We start from the raw sequence: 21,154 nt of genomic DNA, 5'->3' as shown, positions 1-21,154 counted from the left end.
TTTAAAAATGTAAAACAATGTCACCAAATATAGGAGGAAAACTAGTTTTAGCTTCTGTATCATTACCCTTTCTTCAAGGCTCAATTTAAGTGGCTCTTCCTATCTGAGATCTAGTTACTACTTTCCTTTTTCCCCTCTCCGTCAATTAAATAACTTTATATTTATTTTTCATGTATTTTGTGTTTTCTCATCTGTGTTCATGTTGGTTCCCCTTCCCCCCCCACCCCCCCAATGGAATTTAGAGTTTCTTTAAGGGCAGAAGCTATTTCAGGTGTTCTGTTTTTTATCTTTGGGTCTCTAGAAGCCAGCAGAGCACTTGTATAGATTCTTAAATGCTTGCTGAATAATTGTGTACCATTTTTAGTGCAAAACATATCCATATTAGTTGTCTTTTTTTTTTTTTTTTATCTGAAGACTTACAAATATGCCCAATGGGATTATATATTAGTATATGATCTTCTAAAGTTGATATTCATTAGGGAGAAAATTATGTTTTACAAATTGATCAAAGCAAATTTATTTGTGAAAATAGGGAAGGCTGCATAGTCAAAAAGGAATCAGAGAGCAGGATAAGTTGGATAAGTTGAAAACTGTCTGGCATTTTTATACTGCTTGCCAGGCACGTTTTATCTGCTATATGCTTATCTTATTTAATATTGGCCAGTACCATTATTACTTCTCTGGCTCTTAGAAATGGCTGTGGGATTAGTCTGTCACCACTAGTTCAGCTACAGAGCTCTTAGTATGTTATGATCTTCCTGGCCTTATAATTAACATTACGTCTTTTGCAAAACAAATGAATTCCTAAAATTCAAAAGTACAAAACCTAGATAGCTCCTGTTCATCACATTAATGTTCCCAGAGATGTAGATTTTCTTTTAAAATAATTAAAAATTTTAATTCTTGATATATTATTCCATGACTTGATGATTTTTTTCTTTCTTTTTTTGATATGTTATAATTTGCTCTTCTAAGTTCATAGTGTTGTTGCTGTCATCATTAAGGATAATGGTATTGTTCACATTTATATGGCACTTTTTTTTTTTTTTTTAAACAAAATGATTTACTTAACTGTCCTTTGATGTATGTGGTACAAATTTTATTACCTTCATTTTACCCAGAGGAAAACTGAGGGTTGGAGAAGGCAGGTGATTTTCTAAACATTTCCTGCTAGTCTTTGGCAGATCTAAGTTGGGTTTGTTTTCTGACTTAGAGATTGGCACTTTTAAGTTTCTATTGGAAAATGTCATGGATTTGTAGTAGAAAGAATTGGGTTCAGTTTGTGAATCTGCTACTTATGACCTTAGTGACTTAAGGCAAATCAATAGACCTTTTTTGGCTTCACTTTTAAAAGAAAGGGATAAAACTAAACAGTTGCTCTTGAAGTTCCTTCTATAGAGCTCAAACTATTTAACCGCATATACCTTCAAGCTCTAAAGAGTTGAAATATCTTTATTTTGGTTTTTAAATTCGTTTCCTCTTGAGTTCACTGATTTCTATAGGTAAAGTTTTGCTTATTTCTGATTTTAATGAAAATTATGATTTAATATATCAATTGAGGGCTTAACTTGTACAAAGCCTAGCTCTGTATAATGTTGGAGAAAATAGTTTTCAATTGAGTATCAAATTATATATGTGTTTGCCAACTTGATATTGTTATCAGTGTATTTATGTAAATGGTGTTTTGCTTGTGTTATTAGTACCTTCCCTTCTTGACAAAGATATAGTTAGTGTGGGGATTATAGCAAAAACACTAATAGAGAAACAATCTTTTGCTAGCTTTAGCCATTTCTGGCTTATCTCCCCCAAATATGCTCATCTCACTTGAAAACTTTACTGAAATTTTGGACAGTAGCTATTTAGATAAAGAAGAGGAGAAGCACCTAGTTGATTAATTTGATGCTTGTGAGTATATAAGCTGTGCCCATATTTATCTTAATTCATATCCATTCTTAAAAGTAAGAATCATGATCTTGCAATGCAATAATTAAATATGATTGTGAATTTATAAAATGTAGATATCTAAGTTTTTTATACATGGAACTCTTAAGAGATAATAGCAAAAATTCACATTAGCAGTTTCTTTAAGTGGCTAGAATTTTTACTGTATTGCTTTTATGTGACAATCATCTGGCATAAATTAAGCCTTGTATTTTTTAAAAGGATACAAATTATAATTATTCATAACTATGGGATAAAAATGAAATAGCTCTTGTACTCAAGTAGCTTTTGTTCATAGAGAAAGTTGCAAAATTTTATTTCAAAAGTAGCTTGGTATTTCTTGGCAAGAAGTTGTATGATGTTGAATTTTTGTCTCTCATTTTCATAATAATGTAATCACATTTTAGTGCCAGAGAAATATAAGTACACAAAAACACTAATATTTACAGATCCATTTAAAGGTTCTGTGACACTGAGAGAAGTGCGATTACATTCTGGATGTACTCATGCTTCAATCTAGACATCTTTTTGGGATGAGTGCACTCTTCTCTTCACTGGAAGCATTAGGAAGTCTTGTATATTTGGTTAAAAATTTCAATTACTATTATCCATTGAAATTTGCCTTTGAATGCAATAAAGTAATTATGTATTGTACCATACCATGTTCTAAATAGTGACTATATGAATGATTGGGGTTGAGAGAATGGGAAGGAAATAAAAAATTAGAAATTTTAAAAGAATCTGATGTGTTCTAAGCAGTAATTATAATCATGAATCATAAGCTTCCTCTTTTAATCCATCTTTGGCCTTTTGAAAACCAAGTAAGTAAGTAAGTACTTGTAAGTACTTCAGAAGAGCATTTTACTTTGCTAATTCTATTTCATTCTTATGTCTGGTTAAGTGATAAAATTTTTTGAATAATGAAGTAAAATTCCCAAATCACTCACTTCTTCCTTAATTTTTAACTGATAGTTGTGATCTAATGGATTTCTAAGGGGTGTTAATAATTCTGGTGTTCTCTTATTCTATGAAATTTTTGTGGCAACTTTACTTTAGACATTTGCTTCATAAAAACATGGTATCATTTTACTGCATTCACTCTGCAGAGTGGAAGACCCCAAATGGTTAAACAGCAGGGGAGTCTTCTGCTTTTAGTTAAAAACTGCTGTTTTCTGTATGGCTTATTTACTACATGTTTAATTCTTAATGTAGTGTGCTGTGGGATTGAGCATGCAAGTCAGCAGAAGGAGTTCTGTTTTTTACATCTAGAGCTATTACTTGCTGTACAATAATAAAGGCACTATTTTATTGGGTTAGTTGTAATTAACTTCAGCACTAGGAATTCATATAAATCATTCCTAATCTATTTTCTTTAGGTTTTTATTCTTTTTCTTCTTCTTCTTCTTCTTCTTCTTCTTCTTCTTCTTCTTCTTCTTCTTCTTCTTTTTTTTTTTTTTTTTTTTTGTCAGTTTAACGTGGTTGCTTTCTGTTGTCTTTTTACATAAGAGCTGAGATTGTAATTGCTTTTTGGAATTACGCTGTCAGAAATGAATGTGTATGTGGATCCCACAATTGATTAAGGTGAACTAATGAATTTTATACAATACTTTGTAAAGATTTGTTACTATAATAAATGTCTTGCAAGGGTGATTTTTTTGTTATGAACCTAACTAAATAAGCAACAGTATTAGCACATTTATTATAGCTTTTTCCCCAACTATAACAAAAAATACCTAGTTCATCAAATTTTAAAACAGTAACGGTTTTTATTTTAAAATTATGTACAGTTTTTGTTTGCTAGAAACCTAGGCAGTTCAAGGCTGCATGTATGATTTTTTTCTGAGCTAACTTTGAAAAATTTATTGGCAGTTAATTATTTTTTAAGATCCTTTTTAAAAAATTATTTTTAGCATTAGCACTTTTAGTTGTTTGTTTTTTTAAACACTTTTGATATTTTCCATCCCACTTTCCTTCGTATCTTAGATAGTGACTAATATTTTAGTATAATATTACTTATTCATAATTTCTTATATATTTTTAAATGGAAATAAATATGACTAAAATATCTCAAAGATAAAACATGAGGAAATCCTAAATGAAATGTGCATTCAAATGTGCATATCTGATAGTAAAGAATGTTTTTAATTTAAATATTATGAAAAGTATTTTGGGCTTACAGAAATGTTTTATCTGAAAGCTTATTTTTAACCAGTTTACAGAAAATAGACCTAAAATATGAAATGTGTGTTTATGTCTGGCATCAGTTTAAATTTTGACTTATTGTTAACTGATATGTTGGGTTTCTTTATGTGTGACTGGAGGGAAGGTAAGAGGTTAGACCAAGAAGGATAGTACATAAAATAGTATTTTTCTCCTCAAATTTAAAAGCAGCAATTGTTTTTTTTTATATATGTAAAAGTAATTGGCAAGTCCTTTCTTGTGTATTTAATTAAGCATTTTATAGAAATAATTAAATGTTTCTATTCTTCTAATGGAAATCTTTCAAGTATCTTCTGAAGTGTTCTCTAATGGATAATTTTTGCTTCTTTAAGGCAGACTTCGAGATTCCCTAAAGACTTGACTTTGGACCTCAGAGGGCAGCAACTGCCATATGTCTGGTGAACTAGAGTTGCCAAACAGACTGACCATGTATTTAATAAGTACAGTCTGAGTGTTTAGCTTTGATAGGGGCCTAATAATGATCATCTGCTGAGAACTTGCAACTCTTAAGGGTTAGAGAAACTTTTATCACCTTTAGTGAAATCAAGGTCTCTACATTGATAAGAGAAAAAATTTGGAGTGGGGCTTCATTGAGTTGATATCAATTTGAAGGTTATTAGAAAAGATTATTATTGAGTATATATAATCTTCTTGAAAATAATTATAGTTGTATAAGGCTTTTCATTTGAGAAATGAAACCTAGAAATGTTTGTTAAATAAGCATACTGCATATTTATGTATATACATATATATGTGTATGTATATATGTATTCACTCATGAAATAGAGGAAAATAAATTAGAAGTTTTGTCCCCCAAAGCAGTATTATTAGTGTAACTTTTCTTCATGAATTTTGTTTTTAATTAAGTTTTTCAATATCACTAACCTTTAACTGTGCATATTTTAATTTTTTTAAACTAAAATTTGTTCGTTTTTTATTGCATATGTTTTTTTTTTTGTTGTTGTTGTTATTATATATAAAGCTCATTATCCAAATTTCAAGAGATCCCCAGACAAGACTTTGGGCCCTTTTCTATTGCTATTGTAAGAACCCAGATAAGACCTAATCTAATTCCTTCAACATTCCAAAAGTAAAATTATTATTTTATAATGCTTTATGTATGAATCGCTACTGTGACATATCTTCCCCCCATAATATCCCCTATTTCCTTTTCATGAAAGGAATACAATAAGGTTCTGATTGTACTTTTTGATGGCCTTTACTCCTTGTAGAATTTACTAAAGTATGTGATAGATGTGTTGCAAAGAGAATGCTGACATGACACCAAATGAAAGCATTATTGAAATGTTCTTGATAATTTAAGTACTTGAAGATTACTGTAACTTGACCATCAACCAATTTGTGTAAAATTAGTTTGCCCAGATGTAAAATGTCTTTCTCAGTCCTGTGTTAATGTATTCTCTTCTGCTTTTTCTTCCGGGTCTCCTTTGTAACATCTTGTCCAGTTCTGTGAGCACTATTCTTCAGTTATCTAATCATAAACATTTGAACTTTACCCATCTTTTTTTATTTGCTTAATCAGAGTGAAATAGAGTTATTAGTGCCTTTCAAGATAGTATGAGGAATGAATTTTTTTATTGTCCTCTCAATAATATTTGGGTTGTCTTGTGTATGCCAGTTGAAATTTTGAATGCTCCATTCCATGTTATAAAATAAAATCAGTTTGTTAGAGTAAGGGACAGTCCCAGTCACAGTAGAAATGGTGATTCTTTCACATCACTTTTATGGCAGCTCTTTCGTTTTAGGATATATGTACTTGTTGGATGAATTTAAAATGTCCCTGGAACTTAAAATCTGGAGCCCAGAAATCTCCTCTATTCCTTTTGGGCTATTTAAAAAACATGTTGCAATTATGATAAATTTAAAACATCAACATTTTAGAAAAGTTTATTGAGTTATTTGTTTTTGATTGATATTAATGTTTTAAAATTATCCAAGTTTAAATTTTAACATTTCGCTTTGAAGAGATTTGAGAATACTTAAAAATACGATACTTGCTGGGTAAAGAGGATTTTAAGCAAGAAGTTTTGGAGAATTTTAAAATATAGTCAGTAGATCATAGGATAAAAGATTTAAGATTAGAAAGGAACTAGCATAACTTGTTCATCTATTGTAACTCTGCTTTTATAAATTTGGAAGATGAAGACTAGAGAGGTTGATTAGCTCGAGGCAATATCACAGTAAATAATAACGCAGGACTTAAGCCCAGATCCATTGAACAAGGCATCTTTCCATTTTCTACTCTCATACTTAAATCTTGTATTGGTCAAAGCAGAGATATGAAAACATAGGCTATGTTTTGAAGCTGAACTGGAGCATTGTGCATATAATCTTTGCTATATGTGCACTTGGTAGTGGCAGGGGAAAACAGAATCAGAGACTATGAGAGTTGGATGAGACCTTAGTGATTATATCTAATACATACAATGAAAAGGAACTCCCACTGTTAACATACTAAGTAATCCATCATCTTACATTCTACTTGAAGAGCTCCAAATATGGAGCTTTCTTTCTAGGCAGATATCTCCATTTTGAAACAGCTGTGATTGTTTAAAAAAAAAAATCCTGACATCAAGGCTTAATTTGATTAAGGCCTCCATTCAATATTTCATCTTTGAAGCTTGTATGATGATTAGCAAATCTTTCTGTCACTATAAGTAGTAGTCATTTTCATAAAACATAGATGAACAAAGACACAAAGATATAGTAGGGATTTAGACATCAGTCCTTCTGGGTCCCATATCATTATAGAAAGTAGCCCCAACAAGAGAAGAAGAAGAACCATAGGATACTCTCATATACAAAGATGGGGGAAAAGGGGGGATGGGGACAGAATGGAAATATTAGTCAAACTAATAGCCTAAAGTGTTTATATAGAAATACACAAGTATAGAGAACAAACAAGAACTAAAGGTCATAGTTAAGGTGAACAAATTTCACCACATAATTTCTATGATGAGACCTCTGATTGGCTTGTTTGAAGAATTCAAAGTATTTATGGATGAAGATGAGAATGGGGAGAGACAAAAGGGATGTTGTCATTGGTATATGTTAGAGAACAATGGAAAGATGAAATATTTGAAGAGTCTGGGGAACAGATCACACACTTGGCCCAGAATCATAGAGGTTTTCTGTTATCCAGATATACATATGTGTATACATATATTTATGCATGTATGTGTGTGTGTATGTGTATAATTATTCAATTATCTGCTGGAATGCTCACTCTGCCAACAAAAGTGAATGAAACTAAATATGAATATATATAAAAATTTAAAATTGAAATTGACTAGAAAAATAGCAATGTTAAATAATACGTATCTTAGGAAAATGAATAAGCTATATGTAATTGAACAACCAAAGATGGAAGGAATCCCTGGATCAGATGTATTTACAACCAAATTCTCCCATATATCCTAAGAATAATTAATTATAGAATTACATAAACTGTATGGTAAAAATCTGGAGAGGAAAGGACCCTGATTAAATTCCTTCTATTATGCACATTTGTTCTTCATACCTGAAGGAGGGAGAAAAAAAGCAGAGTGGGAAAAAAAAACAAAAAAACTATTGACCAATTTCCCTAATGTATATCAAGACACACAGATTTTAAATTGAATGTTAAAAACAAACAAAAAAAAAAAAGACTCCTTATTACCAAATGAGATTCATGGTTGGGCCTGGGACAACTAGAGTTGTGCTTTCCACACTTCAGGATAGGATGGGGTCGATCCCAGTTCCCTCATGATCTGAAAAATCTGTGTAAAATTGTTGGCCCTCCTTTTGGCACTCTTCTTCAAAGAAGAAGTCTGAATTTTTTCTTTTATGAACATATTGTAAATTTTGGGTTGATATTATACATATATTTTACACATTTCTGAGTTTTTTAACTTTTTGTTTGTCATCTGCTGGCCTTTGCATATCAGCTGTGGATTTCACAAAGCAATCCCGATATTCTCATTTAATTTCTTATGCGGTCCTTTGATTGAAAATGTGAATTGACAAAGTCATGATATAGAAGATTTGTATAGAAGGTTTAACTGTAAAAACATAAGGCAGTATGCTAATAAAAACAATCAAAATTACATGATTGTGTCAGTAGATTCCAACATTTTAGTTGTAAAACGGTACACCAATTTTTGTTTAAAAATACCAAAAAGCATCAGAATGAATCAAGGATTCTTAAACTTTCCTGTGTCAGAGAACACCTTGACAGTGTGGCAAAAGTCTCTGAACTCCTTAGAATTATGTTTTAAAACATATAAAATTAAGCAGGGTTACAAAGGTAATCAACAAATAAGCCAATTTCACAGTTCTTAGATATAGAAATCCTAGAAAAAATGAACCTTTCTTTGCTATAGTAAATACTGTCTGTCTAAAACTTAGAGCCAGCCTCATATATGTAACTTGCTTATGTAATATACAAATTAGGGTTTTTTCCAATAGTATATAATATGTAAACTGGAGGTTTCCAATAAGATCTAATAAAACACATGTGTTTCTTATGATCCCTCTCAGTTAATTTAGTGCTAGAAATATTTCCTAGATATAGCAATAAGACAAAAAAAAAATCTCAAAAAACTAAGCATAAACAAAGAGGAAATAAAATCACTTTTTTTGCAGCTGATTTTGTCTATATCTCCTGGAAATGAAAATGACAAACCACTTCAGTATCTTTTCCAGGAAACCTCATGGACAGTATTAAAATGCTAAAAGAGATGACATTGGATGACAGAGCCCTCAGATCAGGTTTCCACCAAGTTATTAGGGAAGTGTGGAGGACAATTACATTTAATTCCAGAAAGAGCGAAGTGGTTGTACCAAAACCAAAAGGGCAGTCAGCTATGGATGTGTCAGGTGACAAAAGCAAAGTTTGATCCTGTCAAAATCTATATTATATAGGGACCTGTTAGTGCTCTTTTTCTTTAAAATAATAAGATGGTGGTTCTCTCTGGGAGAAAGCAGGTTTCTGGGGAGGTTTTTTTGGAGGCAGCCTTAGTTTCAGTTACAAGTAAATAATTACTCCAAAATTGCAGCCAGCTGATAAAAGTTCAGATCTTTTATTGTGTCCTTCAATATAGCCAGGTTAGCTCAGGCCTCTCTCTCTGCTTGGTTCCAAGAGCTCTTGCAGCTTTTTCCTTGGCTTCTGCCTCTGCTTTCTTCAGCCTCCAGCCAGCACCAAGGTGGAAGATGCAATGAATCTCTCTTGCCTCGAAGATAGGGCTTGTGGGCTTCCTCCCAGAGTGCTCTTCTGCGACCCCAGTCATGTTCAGGAAAAATTCTTCTAAGCTCTAAGAGCTTCCTCCATATATATGATCTCCCAAAGGTTAACTCCTTGGAGGCAGGGATTATGGGTTATCTCCCAGAGTGCTCTCTGGTCCTAAGAACTTCAAGGGAGGTGTGAATACAATCATTATTGTCTATCAGTATTAGCAACCCATCACCCTTCAAGGAATCGCTCTAAGGTGTGAACCAACAAGCACTGTATCAATTCTGTTGAGTTAACACTAGGACCCTGACATCACCCTTGAGTTTTTACCTTTTTTCAAGTTGAGTTGACACTAGGATTCCAAGAGGGACCTGGAATGGAAGATCTGTGACTCATTGGAAAAGACTCTCATACTGGGAAAGATTGAAGGCAAAAGGAGAAGTGGAAGACAGAGGATGAAATAGAGAGAAAATGTCATTGAAATAATGAACATGAGTTCAGACATGGAAAATAGAATGGTCTGGTGTTTATCGTTCCAGGTTTATGGTTTCAGGAGTATAACAAAGAATCAGACATGGCTTAATGCTTGAACAACAACAGAGAACTGTAAAGAGTCAGCTAAAAATGACCTGGAAAAAAGTTAACCAGTTTCCCAATGTACTAGACTATAGAATTCCTCCCTATGCATATATCAACCTTCATATATATATATATATATATATATATATATATATATATATATGGAAATGGCAGAAGCAGAAAGATATTTCATTTCAAGCCACTATAGAAAGTATATACTTTTTAGGATTTGATTTAACAATATACATACAGGAACTGTATTCATATAGCTACAAAATAATCTTTACAGAGGTAAAGATACACTTAAGTAAATAGAGAAGCATTAGTTTTTTATGATTGGGTCATGCTAATATAACAAACGCAGAAATGTTACATTAATAAAACTACCATGGATTTACATTATAGAATATAGAATTGATAAAAAAAATCATCTAAAAATAAAATGTCTCGGTTTTAAATAAAATGATAGAAGAAGAGAGAGCCCAGCTGTACAAGATTTCAAACTCTTTTACAAAGCAGTCATCATCAAAACTATTTGGTACAGGCTAAGAAAATGAAAAGCTGATCAGTCAAACTGATTATATACACAGCTTAGAGAAACAAACAAACCTAGTACTGTAGTATAAACGATTATTGGGTAAAGACTCTCTAATGGACACAAATTCCCTGGATATTTGGAAAATAGTATACCATAAATTAGGTTAGACCAAGATTTCTCATCATATAAAATGTAAACTTCAAATATATACATGACCTAGACATGAAAGGTCACATCATAAATAAATTAAACAAACAAGGAAGAAAGTGCTTATTGTAATTGTAAATAGGGAAGAGATCCTGTTCAGGTAATGGATAGAGAGTAGGTTATATAACATATAATAGATACATTTTGTTAAATGAAATTTCAAAATTTTACATAACGTTAGTGCTATTAAAATTAGAAGAGAAACAGTTTAAGGAAAGTTTCTTTTCATCTGGTTTCTAAGGTAATGGTCTGATACTCAATATATGTGATAAGAACTGTTTAAAGTATATAAGATTATATTACATAGAATATAAATGGTCAAAATATTTAACAGGTAGATCTCAAAGGAAGAATTTCACACTATTAATCACATGGAGAAAAATGCTAACCAAGGAAAATGACATGTTGGAGGGGCTGTGTGAAAACTAGTATATTAATGCATTGTTGGAGCTGCAAATGAAACAATTTGGAATTACGACTCCCAAAGTCATAGTATATATTCACTGACCCATTGTTAAACCCATACCCCAAAGTTTTCAAAGGAACAAGAAGAGCACTTATTAAAACAAATTTTGGAGCTTTTTTTTTTTTTTTGCAAGTTGCAAAGAATTAGGAACTAAGGGTTGAGTGCATGCACAAAATGGAGAATGGCTACCAAATTATGGTCAATGAATATGAAGAATTATTGTAGCATATCAAGTGAGGAAAGTGATTTTTTTTCAAGTAATTATAACTTTTTATTGACAGAACCCATGCCAGGGTAATTTTTTACAACATTATCCCTTGTGCTTACTTCTGTTCCGATTTTTCCCCTCTCTCCTTCCACCCCCTCCCCCAGATGGCAAGCAGTCCTATACATGTTAAATATGTCACAGTATATCCTAGATACAATATATGTGTGCAGAACCAAACAGTTCTCTTGTTGTACAGGAAGAATTGGATTCAGAAGGTAAAAATAACCTGGGAAGAAAAAAGCAAACATGTAAGCAGTTTACATTCATTTCCCAGTGTTCTTTCTTTGGGTGTAGCTGCTTCTGTCCATCATTGATCAATTGGAACTGAGTTAAATCTTCTCTTTGTCAGAGAAATCCACTTCCATCAGAATATATCCTCATACAGTATTGTTGTTGAGGTAATATAATGATCTCCTGGTTCTGCTCATTTCACTCAGCATCAGTTCATGTAAGTCTCTCCAGGCCTTTCTGTATTCATCATTCTGGTCATTTCTTACAGAACAATAATATTCCATAACATTCATATACCACAATTTACCCAATCACTCTTCAATTGAAGGGCATCCATTCATTTTCCAGTTTCTAGCCACTACAAAAAGAGCTGCCACAAATGTTTTGGCACATACAGGTCCCTTTCCCTTCTTTAGTATCTCTTTGGGGTATAAGCCCAGTAGTAGCACTGCTGGTTCAAAGAGTATGCACAGTTTGATAACTTTTTGGGCATAATTCCATATTGCTCTCCAGAATGGTTAAATCCATTCACAACTCCACCAACAATGCGTCAGTGTCCCAGTTTTCCCGCATCCCCTCCAACATTCATCATTATTTTTTCCTCTCATCTTAGCCAATCTGACAGGTATATAGTGGTATCTCAGTGTTGTCTTAATTTGCATTTCTCTGATCAATAGTGATGTGGAACACTCTTTCATATGAGTGGAAATAGTTTCAATTTCATCATCTGAAAATTGTCTGTTCATCTCCTTTGACCATTTATCAATTGGAGAATGGCTTGATTTCTTATAAATTATAGTCAGTTCTCTATATATTTTGGAAATGAGGCCTTTATCAGAACCTTTAACTGTGAAGATGTTGAGGAAAGTGATTTTGAACAAACTTTGGCAGATGATTATAGAGTGAAGGTTAGCTACTTAATAAAACCCAATTAGCTTTTAATTTCAAAAATTTTTTAAAAAGTCACTCATTTCCCTTGCATCAAATTATATTACAAAGTAAAAGTGAGCAGGAGAAAAATTTATGTAACAGAAATATTATAAAGAAAAATATTTTTGAAAGAGAACTCTGATAGTATAATAAGTAAACATAAATCTAGAATGCCAAGAATAATGAATGCTACCCATATTGTTAAAAGCTTTGATGAGCCAGGCGGATAGAATGAGATATAAATTTTTTGATGTGACATTTTTTGCATGTTTCTTTTTTTTGACTGTCCATACTTGCTACAAAGATTGCATTTCTCCCTTTTTATTTAGGGCAGAAAGATGCTAGTTAGTTGCTAAAATGAGGAAAAAATAAAAGTGGATCTTTGAAACATCTTTAAAACTATATAGAAGGGAATAGAAGTTAATTCAGATGTAAACAGATTAGTGGAACAGCTTTGAAAATATCATGATGAATTGATGCTTTTTAAAAAAAGTAAGCTCGGTGTAATAAAGTTACATGTTTTCATACATCCTCTTTTTTCTTGATGAAAATGTTTTCTTTGATTTTGATTAAATCTAGGATAAAAGAACATCAGCCTTTTCTTGTGGTTTCTGTACTTTCAGTGGATGCAATTAAACGGTTTAGTCCAGTGATGATCAGCAATCAAGGGATGAGTGACTGTTGGAGATTACTTAGTTTGGAGGACTAAAAAGCATCCTCAACCTTTCACAATCAAAGTGAAAGGAGGATGTTGAAATTACATCAGATCTTGCATATTGAGGGTGTTGGTTTGGATGGAATAATAGAATAGGTTTTCAATGTAAGGACTAGAATTCTTCATGAAAATAAAGATTAGGTTTTTGATGATGAGTCAAGGAATGGGATAAGTAGAATTATGGAAGTTTTGGGGTAGTAGATTATGATCAGAGAAATTTCAGAATTTAGTTTGTGATATGATGTAATATAATGAGTGTTGATGAAGATCATGGTGTGACCTTATTGATAGAGAAATCAAAGAGTAAATGTGAAAATCATCAGTGAAGAACATTTTCAGGTTGTTGGATATCTTAACAATTTGAAAGTTGAACATAACTTAGAAATATAATAGGGAAAATAGGTGATACTGTGAGACAAATACTAATATCATTGAGAAATGTGGGAGAGTAGTCTGTTGATTATCCTTGGACTCTTAAAGATATTTTAAAGAACATTATATTCCATGTATAATCAGCTTTAACAGTTCCAGAAACTGGGATTGTAGGTTTATTTTGTTTACTGGTTTCTATCATTAAATATTAAATAAGTCAAAATTTCTATACAATTAAAATGTGATCTTAGCTAGAAGTTTATATTTTTTATTTAGAAACTTAGACAGTTAGCAGGTTATTGTGAAGAGAATGCTTGTCTTAACTCTTTGCAGCCTGGCTTCTGATCTCATTGTTCAATCAAAACTGTGCCATCTGAAATTACGAATACTCTCTTTCGGGCCAAACCCAATAGCTTTTTCTCAGCCATTGCCTTTCTTGGCCTCTCTCCCAACATGGCTACCCTAGCGCAGCAACCTTCAACAGTGTTGGTCATCCCCTAGGTTTCACGGACTGCTCCAGTCTGCTCTCAGCCTTGCCTTTGTCTCCTTTGCTGGAAATTCAGTAGGAAGGGATCCTCCCAGGATATTCTCTTCTCCCTTAGTACAGTTTTACTTGATTACCCCATCAGTTTTCATGGTTTCAATTATAATTTCTAAGTAGCTGACTCTCACATCTTCTTGTCCAGCCCTAGACTCTTTCCTGACCTCCACTTTCCCATCTCTAGCTGTCCAATCAACATTTTGAACTGGACGTCCTGTTATGATTCCACTGCTGTTGGGTTTTTCAGTTATATCTAACTCTTGACCCCAGATAGAGTTTTTTGTTAGAGATACTTCAGTAGTTTGCCATTTTCTTCTCAGAAGAGGCAAGTCAGGCAAAGAAGATTAAATGACTGGCCAGGTAGACAAACAACATTTATTCCTTAAGCTATTACTACATGCCTCCCCCTATGAGTTCAGATACAAATATAAGTAAAAAGAAGTACATTCTTTACTTTCAAGAGCTTGATCATCAGGAAAGAAAATAGACAGAGGTAGTCAAAAAGTTAATTTGTGGAGAAAAAATGCTCAGAGTCTAGATAGTTAGTAGTGTTGTTTGTCCTTTGTTCTCAAAGAGGCCCAGGAGATCTGGGAGGTGATGTTGTAACTTGCAAGTGAATGGATTGAATGGAGATTGTCCAAGGTCACATGCTTCACTTTCCTCTCCTGAAACTCTGGATCCAGTGGCTAGATATGAAACAGGATGACTGGTAATGGCCTGGATGAAATGGGAGATGTTGGTCTTTTTAAGCTAAAGTCTTCAACTTTATCTTAGTTTGATGAGGCCGTCCCCATTCTGTGATTAAAACTAGGTATCAATTAAGGCAAAAAAAATCTAAGATGTAGTACAAAAAGAAAATCCAAATAAATGAATCTTGGGAGGGGGGATATCCTCAGGATATCTGGCCAAAGCAGAAATGATTGCTATTTACATTTAATGTAATTTAATCAATCAAGATCCAATCTCTTTCTCTCTTCCTTTCTCCCCTCACCCTTCTTACACACACACACATACACGATGGGGGAGAGACAGACAGACATCAAACTATGCTTTATATGGAAAAAGGAGAATGGAAGGAAAATGGGCCAAAAGGTTAGGTATTCAGTTTCTTCTCATCTAATCAAGAAAATCAGAGGATATATATAACTGTATATGTAGAGAGAGGTAAGAAATGATCAAATTTTGTTGATGAGTAGTTACCTGACAGAATGCTTCATTAATTTGCTTATATTCATGTAGTACTATACAATTTAGAGGTACTCTGAAAGCTACTTAGAGTTTCACATTAGATAACTTATGCAAAAAATACTTTGTAAACCTTGCTATGTAAATGTTAACAATAATATTGCTAATGTTTCTTGCTAATTTTCTCTAAAATTTAAAACATTTCAGAGAATTATGTGTAATTCCTGTCTGATAACTTTACAATCCTTCCCCTCCTTGCATCTTAGTTTCTTTTTCTGAACTAGATGAACCTTTTTGACTCTGAATGCTTTAAAGTCATGAATATAGAAATTTTGAGATAATTCATTAAATTTATTAATTTAACAATTAACATAAGGTTATAAAATTTAATAGTCTTTATTTCATCTTAAGAACTTTTTTTTACCCCTTTTATGAAATTTGCTATTGAGTGTGGTCTTTCCACTCTCTCTCTCCATGCCATGTGGTGTCTCTCCTCTCATCCCCTCCCCCCGTGCTTCATGTTATCTCTCCTCTCAACCCTCACCATGCCAGATGATGTCTCCCCTTCTAGCTAACTAACTTTTTTAGTGTGCTGCCAGCTAATGATATACTCCAACATGCAGTGTTCCCTTTCTTCTGGCTAATTAATTGTAAGTTGCATTAGGCAACTTACCCTTTCCATTGTTAATTGTTGAAAACTTTCCATGCCATTTGCTCTCCCAACTCTGTTTCATATTTCCTCCTGATATCTATTGTATACCTTCATTTTGTCTGTAACTCTTCTTCTAAACCTTTTGCCAAAGAGAATGGCCATTGGGAATTCTTCCCATGACCAAACCTCAGCATTTGGTGTGTCTCCTAAATCACATCACCTGCCACATCACTACTGCTTTGTGCTTTTTTGTTTCTTATATATTGAACTGTTATAGGTTTCCTTGTTTTTGTTTTCTTTCAATAATTCAGACCATTAGAAAGTTGTGGTTATTTTAGCCAATGTGATACGGTCAATCTTATGGTTTTGGAAAATGGGTAGTCAGTTATGAGAAGTGTGAAATTATTGACTCTTGCTTTCTTTTTGTACTCCTTTCTTTTCAAAGTACTGAATTGCATTTTGTAATTATTTGGTTGTGATGTAGGTTATGTGGATACCAGATGATACTAGGCACCAAAAGTTGGGATTAGGACATGTGAAGAGTTCACAATGGCCATTCTCTTTGTCAAAAGGTAGATTTACAGACAAAATGAAAGGGATACAATAGACACAGGGAAATACAGCGGGAGAGCATAGAAAGGGGTTTTAAAAATTAATGGTGAAAAGGACAAGTTTCCTAGTGGAACTTACCATTTACCAGGAGAAAGAGATATCCCATGAGGTTGGGACATGCCCTTAGCTGGCAGGCTAATTCTGAAAGGGCCTTAACACCCTAAAAGAGTTAGCTAGCTATAAGGAGAAATAGGTTCAGGAGAAATCATATGGCATGGGAGAAGGGGTAAGGGAAAGATAACAAGAGATAGAATGCTGTGGCGGACTAACCCAAAGGAAAGCAGCAGCCATAGGCTGGCTCATAAGTAGATTTTATAGGGGAGGGGGAAAAAAAGGTCTTCTTGGACTGGGATTTCTGAAAGGGCATGGCCAGGTGAGGTTGCTGCAGACAGAGGGTGGAACTCAGGAATTTGACATTAATTTGGATTTCTGAATGGTGGGACCCCAGTGCTAAACTGATCTCTGTGCCTTCTCCCTGCCTGCCTCAGAGATTCATTTTTATCAGTTCTTCAGTTTCTGTCTCTTAACCACACCCAACATTGAAGATCTTATCAGTTGCATTAGTATTTGTTGAGTTTGAAGCTTTTAATTCTTCTGTTTCTTTTCCTTCCTTTCTTTTTTTTTCCCCCTGAGGCAATTGGGGTTAAGTGACTTGTCTAAGGCCACACAACCAGGAAGTGTTAAGGGTCTGAGACCAGATTTGAACTCAGGTCCTCCTGACTTCAGGGCCATCCACTAGGCCATCTAGCTGCCCCTTCTTTTTATTTCAGTAGTACCTTTGGGAGAAAGATAACCAACACCTTCATGTTCAGTTTTCATATTGTACTGTTATCTGACTTGGATGTACCTGCTAAAACATTGGCCGTTAAGTTTTTCTTTCATGTAGGTCATATTCAACTGTGGTTGTTTAAAGTGTTTAGAGTCATAATTTCTTTGACAATTATGTCTGAAGTAGAGAAAGTATACTGAAGGATGTCATTATAAATATATTGTTTTTTCATTTTTGGCAATATCCATCTTCATCAATAAAACTTTAAAACTTTTGAATGAATGCTATTGAAGGAGATTTTTATTTTCCCCTTTGAGAAGCAACTGGACAGATGCGGTATCATAAACAAACATATTCTAAATATTATATTCTCTTCTTCTGAAAATGTTATGAATGAAAAGCAGTGTATTTCTAGCAAAGATCAAATATGAAAATTTGTAGTTGAATAACATGTTATATGAAAACATAGCATAAAACAAATTTTAGCCTTTTCATGTTATCTGATATTTTGCTGTTGATACTATCTTTAGGAATATTGAATAATATTGGTTACTTTATAAAACTACCAAACTGTATGCCACATGGAATCAGATTGAATTAATATAGTTAAAAATTTTTTTTCAAATGTAATGAACAAATCAAAAAACTACTTGCTGTTTTGTTTTACTTTAAATTAAACTACTCTCACCCTAAGTTTAATCACATTTGTCCTGAAGAGCATGATGGGAGATCAAATTTTCATGATCCTGGCCTTAATCAAGCAACAATTATTCACGGGGAACTGTAGCTAATTTGTTATTCACTATAAAGGCTAGGAATCTTCCATCACTTGTTACTTTCCATCTCACTATATTAGTCATATACTACCTAGGAATAAATTATTTTCTTCTCTCCTCTCCTATTTTCTTATTCTCTTCCTGATCTCAGCCTTCCCTAGGATATAAGCTATGTGAATACAGGGATTCAGTTTTATACCTCCTTTGGCAGCTAGGTGCCATGCAAGAACTTAATAAATGGTAATTGAATTGAATAACATTCTCAGATTTGTATGATAACATCATTCCTTTCATTCTGTTTCTTTGTTGTTCAGTATTGTACATGTAAATGTCCGTGCTTCATATCCAAGTCCTTTATTTTACTGTTTTGGAGGCAATAATAATTTGCTTATTTGTAGTATTATTGAATCTCTGACCTAGAAGTCTCCTGGCTCTTTCTGCTTATTTGGTGGTGGTGTTAGTGATGGGTGTGGTTGTGTGTGTATGTGTGTGTGTACACATGCTTGTTTTGTGGTTGTAGTTTTAAGGACATATAGTTTATCATGTGAGCACAAATCTTTGAGAGGGGTAGGCCATGGTTATATCTATTAGCTGTACTCTCCTTTATTTTGATATTTCCCATATTTAGGTACAGGTACATTATTGAAAACCATCTTGGAGGCATGCCAGCTGCAGCTTTAAGATCATTTGTAGAACATCAAATATAGTTTAACGATTGTTGGTGATGAACTGGATAATTTTGGAATGGGCACTTAGGACCTCTGATGAGAGTGAATAATATATACTCTTATGTGATGAAGTTATCTCACTGAAATCATGAGAATGATTTACAAGGAGAGCCCATAAAACTTTTTCTCAACTACATTTATATACTATTTGGACTTTTTCTATCATATATAGTTTAAATCATCATGATGATAGAAGCACCACAGAAAGGTGAAATAGCAGTCAGTTCTTAGGTATGGGAATTATAAACTACTTACTCATCATATTAGAGTTTGTTTTCCTCTTGATAATATGATTAACTTAATGTTTTCAGTCATATGATAATCATTATTAAGGGTAACTAGGTGGTGCAATATCAGCGCAATAGGAAATGCCAGGCCTGGAGTAAGAAAGGTTTATTTAGCTCCCTGAGTTCTAATCTTCACTTGGACATTTACTAGTGTGATTCTGGACAAGTCATTTAACACAAGCCATTTATCTCAATTCTTCATATGTAAAATGACCTGGAAAAATAAATGGAAAACCACTTTAGTATCTCTGCTAACAAAATCCCAAATAAGGTCTCAAAAAGTTAGATATGACTGAAATAATTAAAGAACAATAAAATAGTTGCCATTAGTTATTGAGTTTCAGAATCTATTTATTCATTGTATGTTTAAAATGGAATTAAGTAATTGACAAAAGCATTGGAAATGTGTCTAATATGTTATACAGTTCTATTTCTGATAATTGTCATCAAAGTTTTTTCTTGATTAATTTTCTTATAGTTTCAAATGATTTTCAAATATTATTTATAGCAGTTGCCCACATGCCTATTGTTAGAATATGACTTCGGGGTATTGAGTAAAGCACCTTCAACTACCTCCTAGGAGTATATATTTTTATGTCAATAAAGGGAAGTATGGAAACTCTGGCCAAAGTCATTTTTTAAATTATCTTTTAAAATAGAATTTTTTAGCTATTTTCTCTTTTTCAGGAATGGCAAAACTCTATCCAGAAGAATGCAGGCCTTGCTTTTATTGAACTCGTGAATGAAGGAAGGTAATTTTTTTTTTCTATATGCATTTTATTTTAAAATCTCGTTACATGTACCATTGTTTCACAGTTTTAGATTTTTTTTCTGATTTTGTTCTTTGTTATTTTTGTAATTCAACAAGAATAATTGAACAATGACATGAAAGTATATTCTTGAATGGCTTGAAAGTATACTCTTAAAAGTATTAAAATAATATTGTTTTTGATTACTTAAATAAAATTATGGTTTGTAAAACTTTCTTCAAATGCTTTCTTACCTATAAATGCCATCTATAAAATTCTCAAATTTTTATTAATGTCATATTATGAATTTTGCAAATCTTGTTTTGTAAAGTAATTCTTTCAAAAAGTTATCCTCATTTTTAACTAAACTTATGAAATAGGGAATTTTTTTATTATGTTTAATAAGAACTGAAAATATATGGAAGAAAAATCTAACTAGAGGTTCTAGATTCTAATAATGATCTTTGTTACTAACTAACTCATGAACTAATGTCAAGAATTAAGAAAACAGAGGCAGTATATATTTGAAATAGAGTTTAGTCAATTCTTTTTCTTATGACTTTAGTATTTCCTCATTTGTTAAATGAAAGACATGGAGTACTTGATATAGAAATCTTTTTTAGCTATAAATTTTGTAATTCTATAAGCCAGTAAGATTTGAAATTAAAGTAGTCCTATATTGAAGTAAAAATTAGAGGAAAACAAAGATTGAAATTAAAGTAGTCCTATATTGAAGTAAAAATTAGAGGAAAACAAAGATAATGAAATTTAAGGCCAAAACCCCCCACAAAAACCCTAATTGAGGTTTCTTCCTTCGTTAGAGAAAGTTTTCAAGAGGTAAAAACTAAGATAATATAATTCTATCTATATTTTGATAGTTTCTATATTTTATTATTTTTTATGAAGGATTGAAGGAACTTTTTGTTTTGCTTAAAAGATATCAGTTTGCATATACATTCTTAAAATCCTGAACTAAAACAAAACAAAAAACAAACAACCTGTAGACCAAACAAAATAATCTTTAAAATTTAATTTTTGGGGGCATATTTACAGAGACTGATATTTAGTAACATTGCCATTAGACTTAATAAAGATAATAAAATATGTTATTAGATAAGTTTTTGGTATTTGAATTTCACTAGTACTCCCTTAATTTGA

The 21,154-nt window shown here is 32.6% G+C and overlaps 1 protein-coding gene across 8 annotated transcripts in view; it reads left to right on the top strand.

Moving 5' to 3' along the window:
* The window catches only part of LRBA (LPS responsive beige-like anchor protein), a 754,452-nt gene that overhangs the window by 284,922 nt on the left and 448,376 nt on the right, over positions 1-21,154 (top strand). For all 8 annotated transcript variants that reach the window (XM_012552173.3, XM_023505940.2, XM_031943309.1 and 5 more), the window contains one exon: positions 19,935-19,999. In XM_012552173.3, coding sequence (XP_012407627.1) covers positions 19,935-19,999 — 65 coding nt within the window. The remainder of the gene's footprint in view (positions 1-19,934; positions 20,000-21,154) is intronic.

This window comes from Sarcophilus harrisii, chromosome 6 (assembly GCF_902635505.1).
Source record: "Sarcophilus harrisii chromosome 6, mSarHar1.11, whole genome shotgun sequence".
Lineage (NCBI taxonomy): Eukaryota > Metazoa > Chordata > Mammalia > Dasyuromorphia > Dasyuridae > Sarcophilus > Sarcophilus harrisii.
Note: the sequence above shows the minus strand (reverse complement) of the source record. Positions and strands in the feature narration are given on the sequence as shown.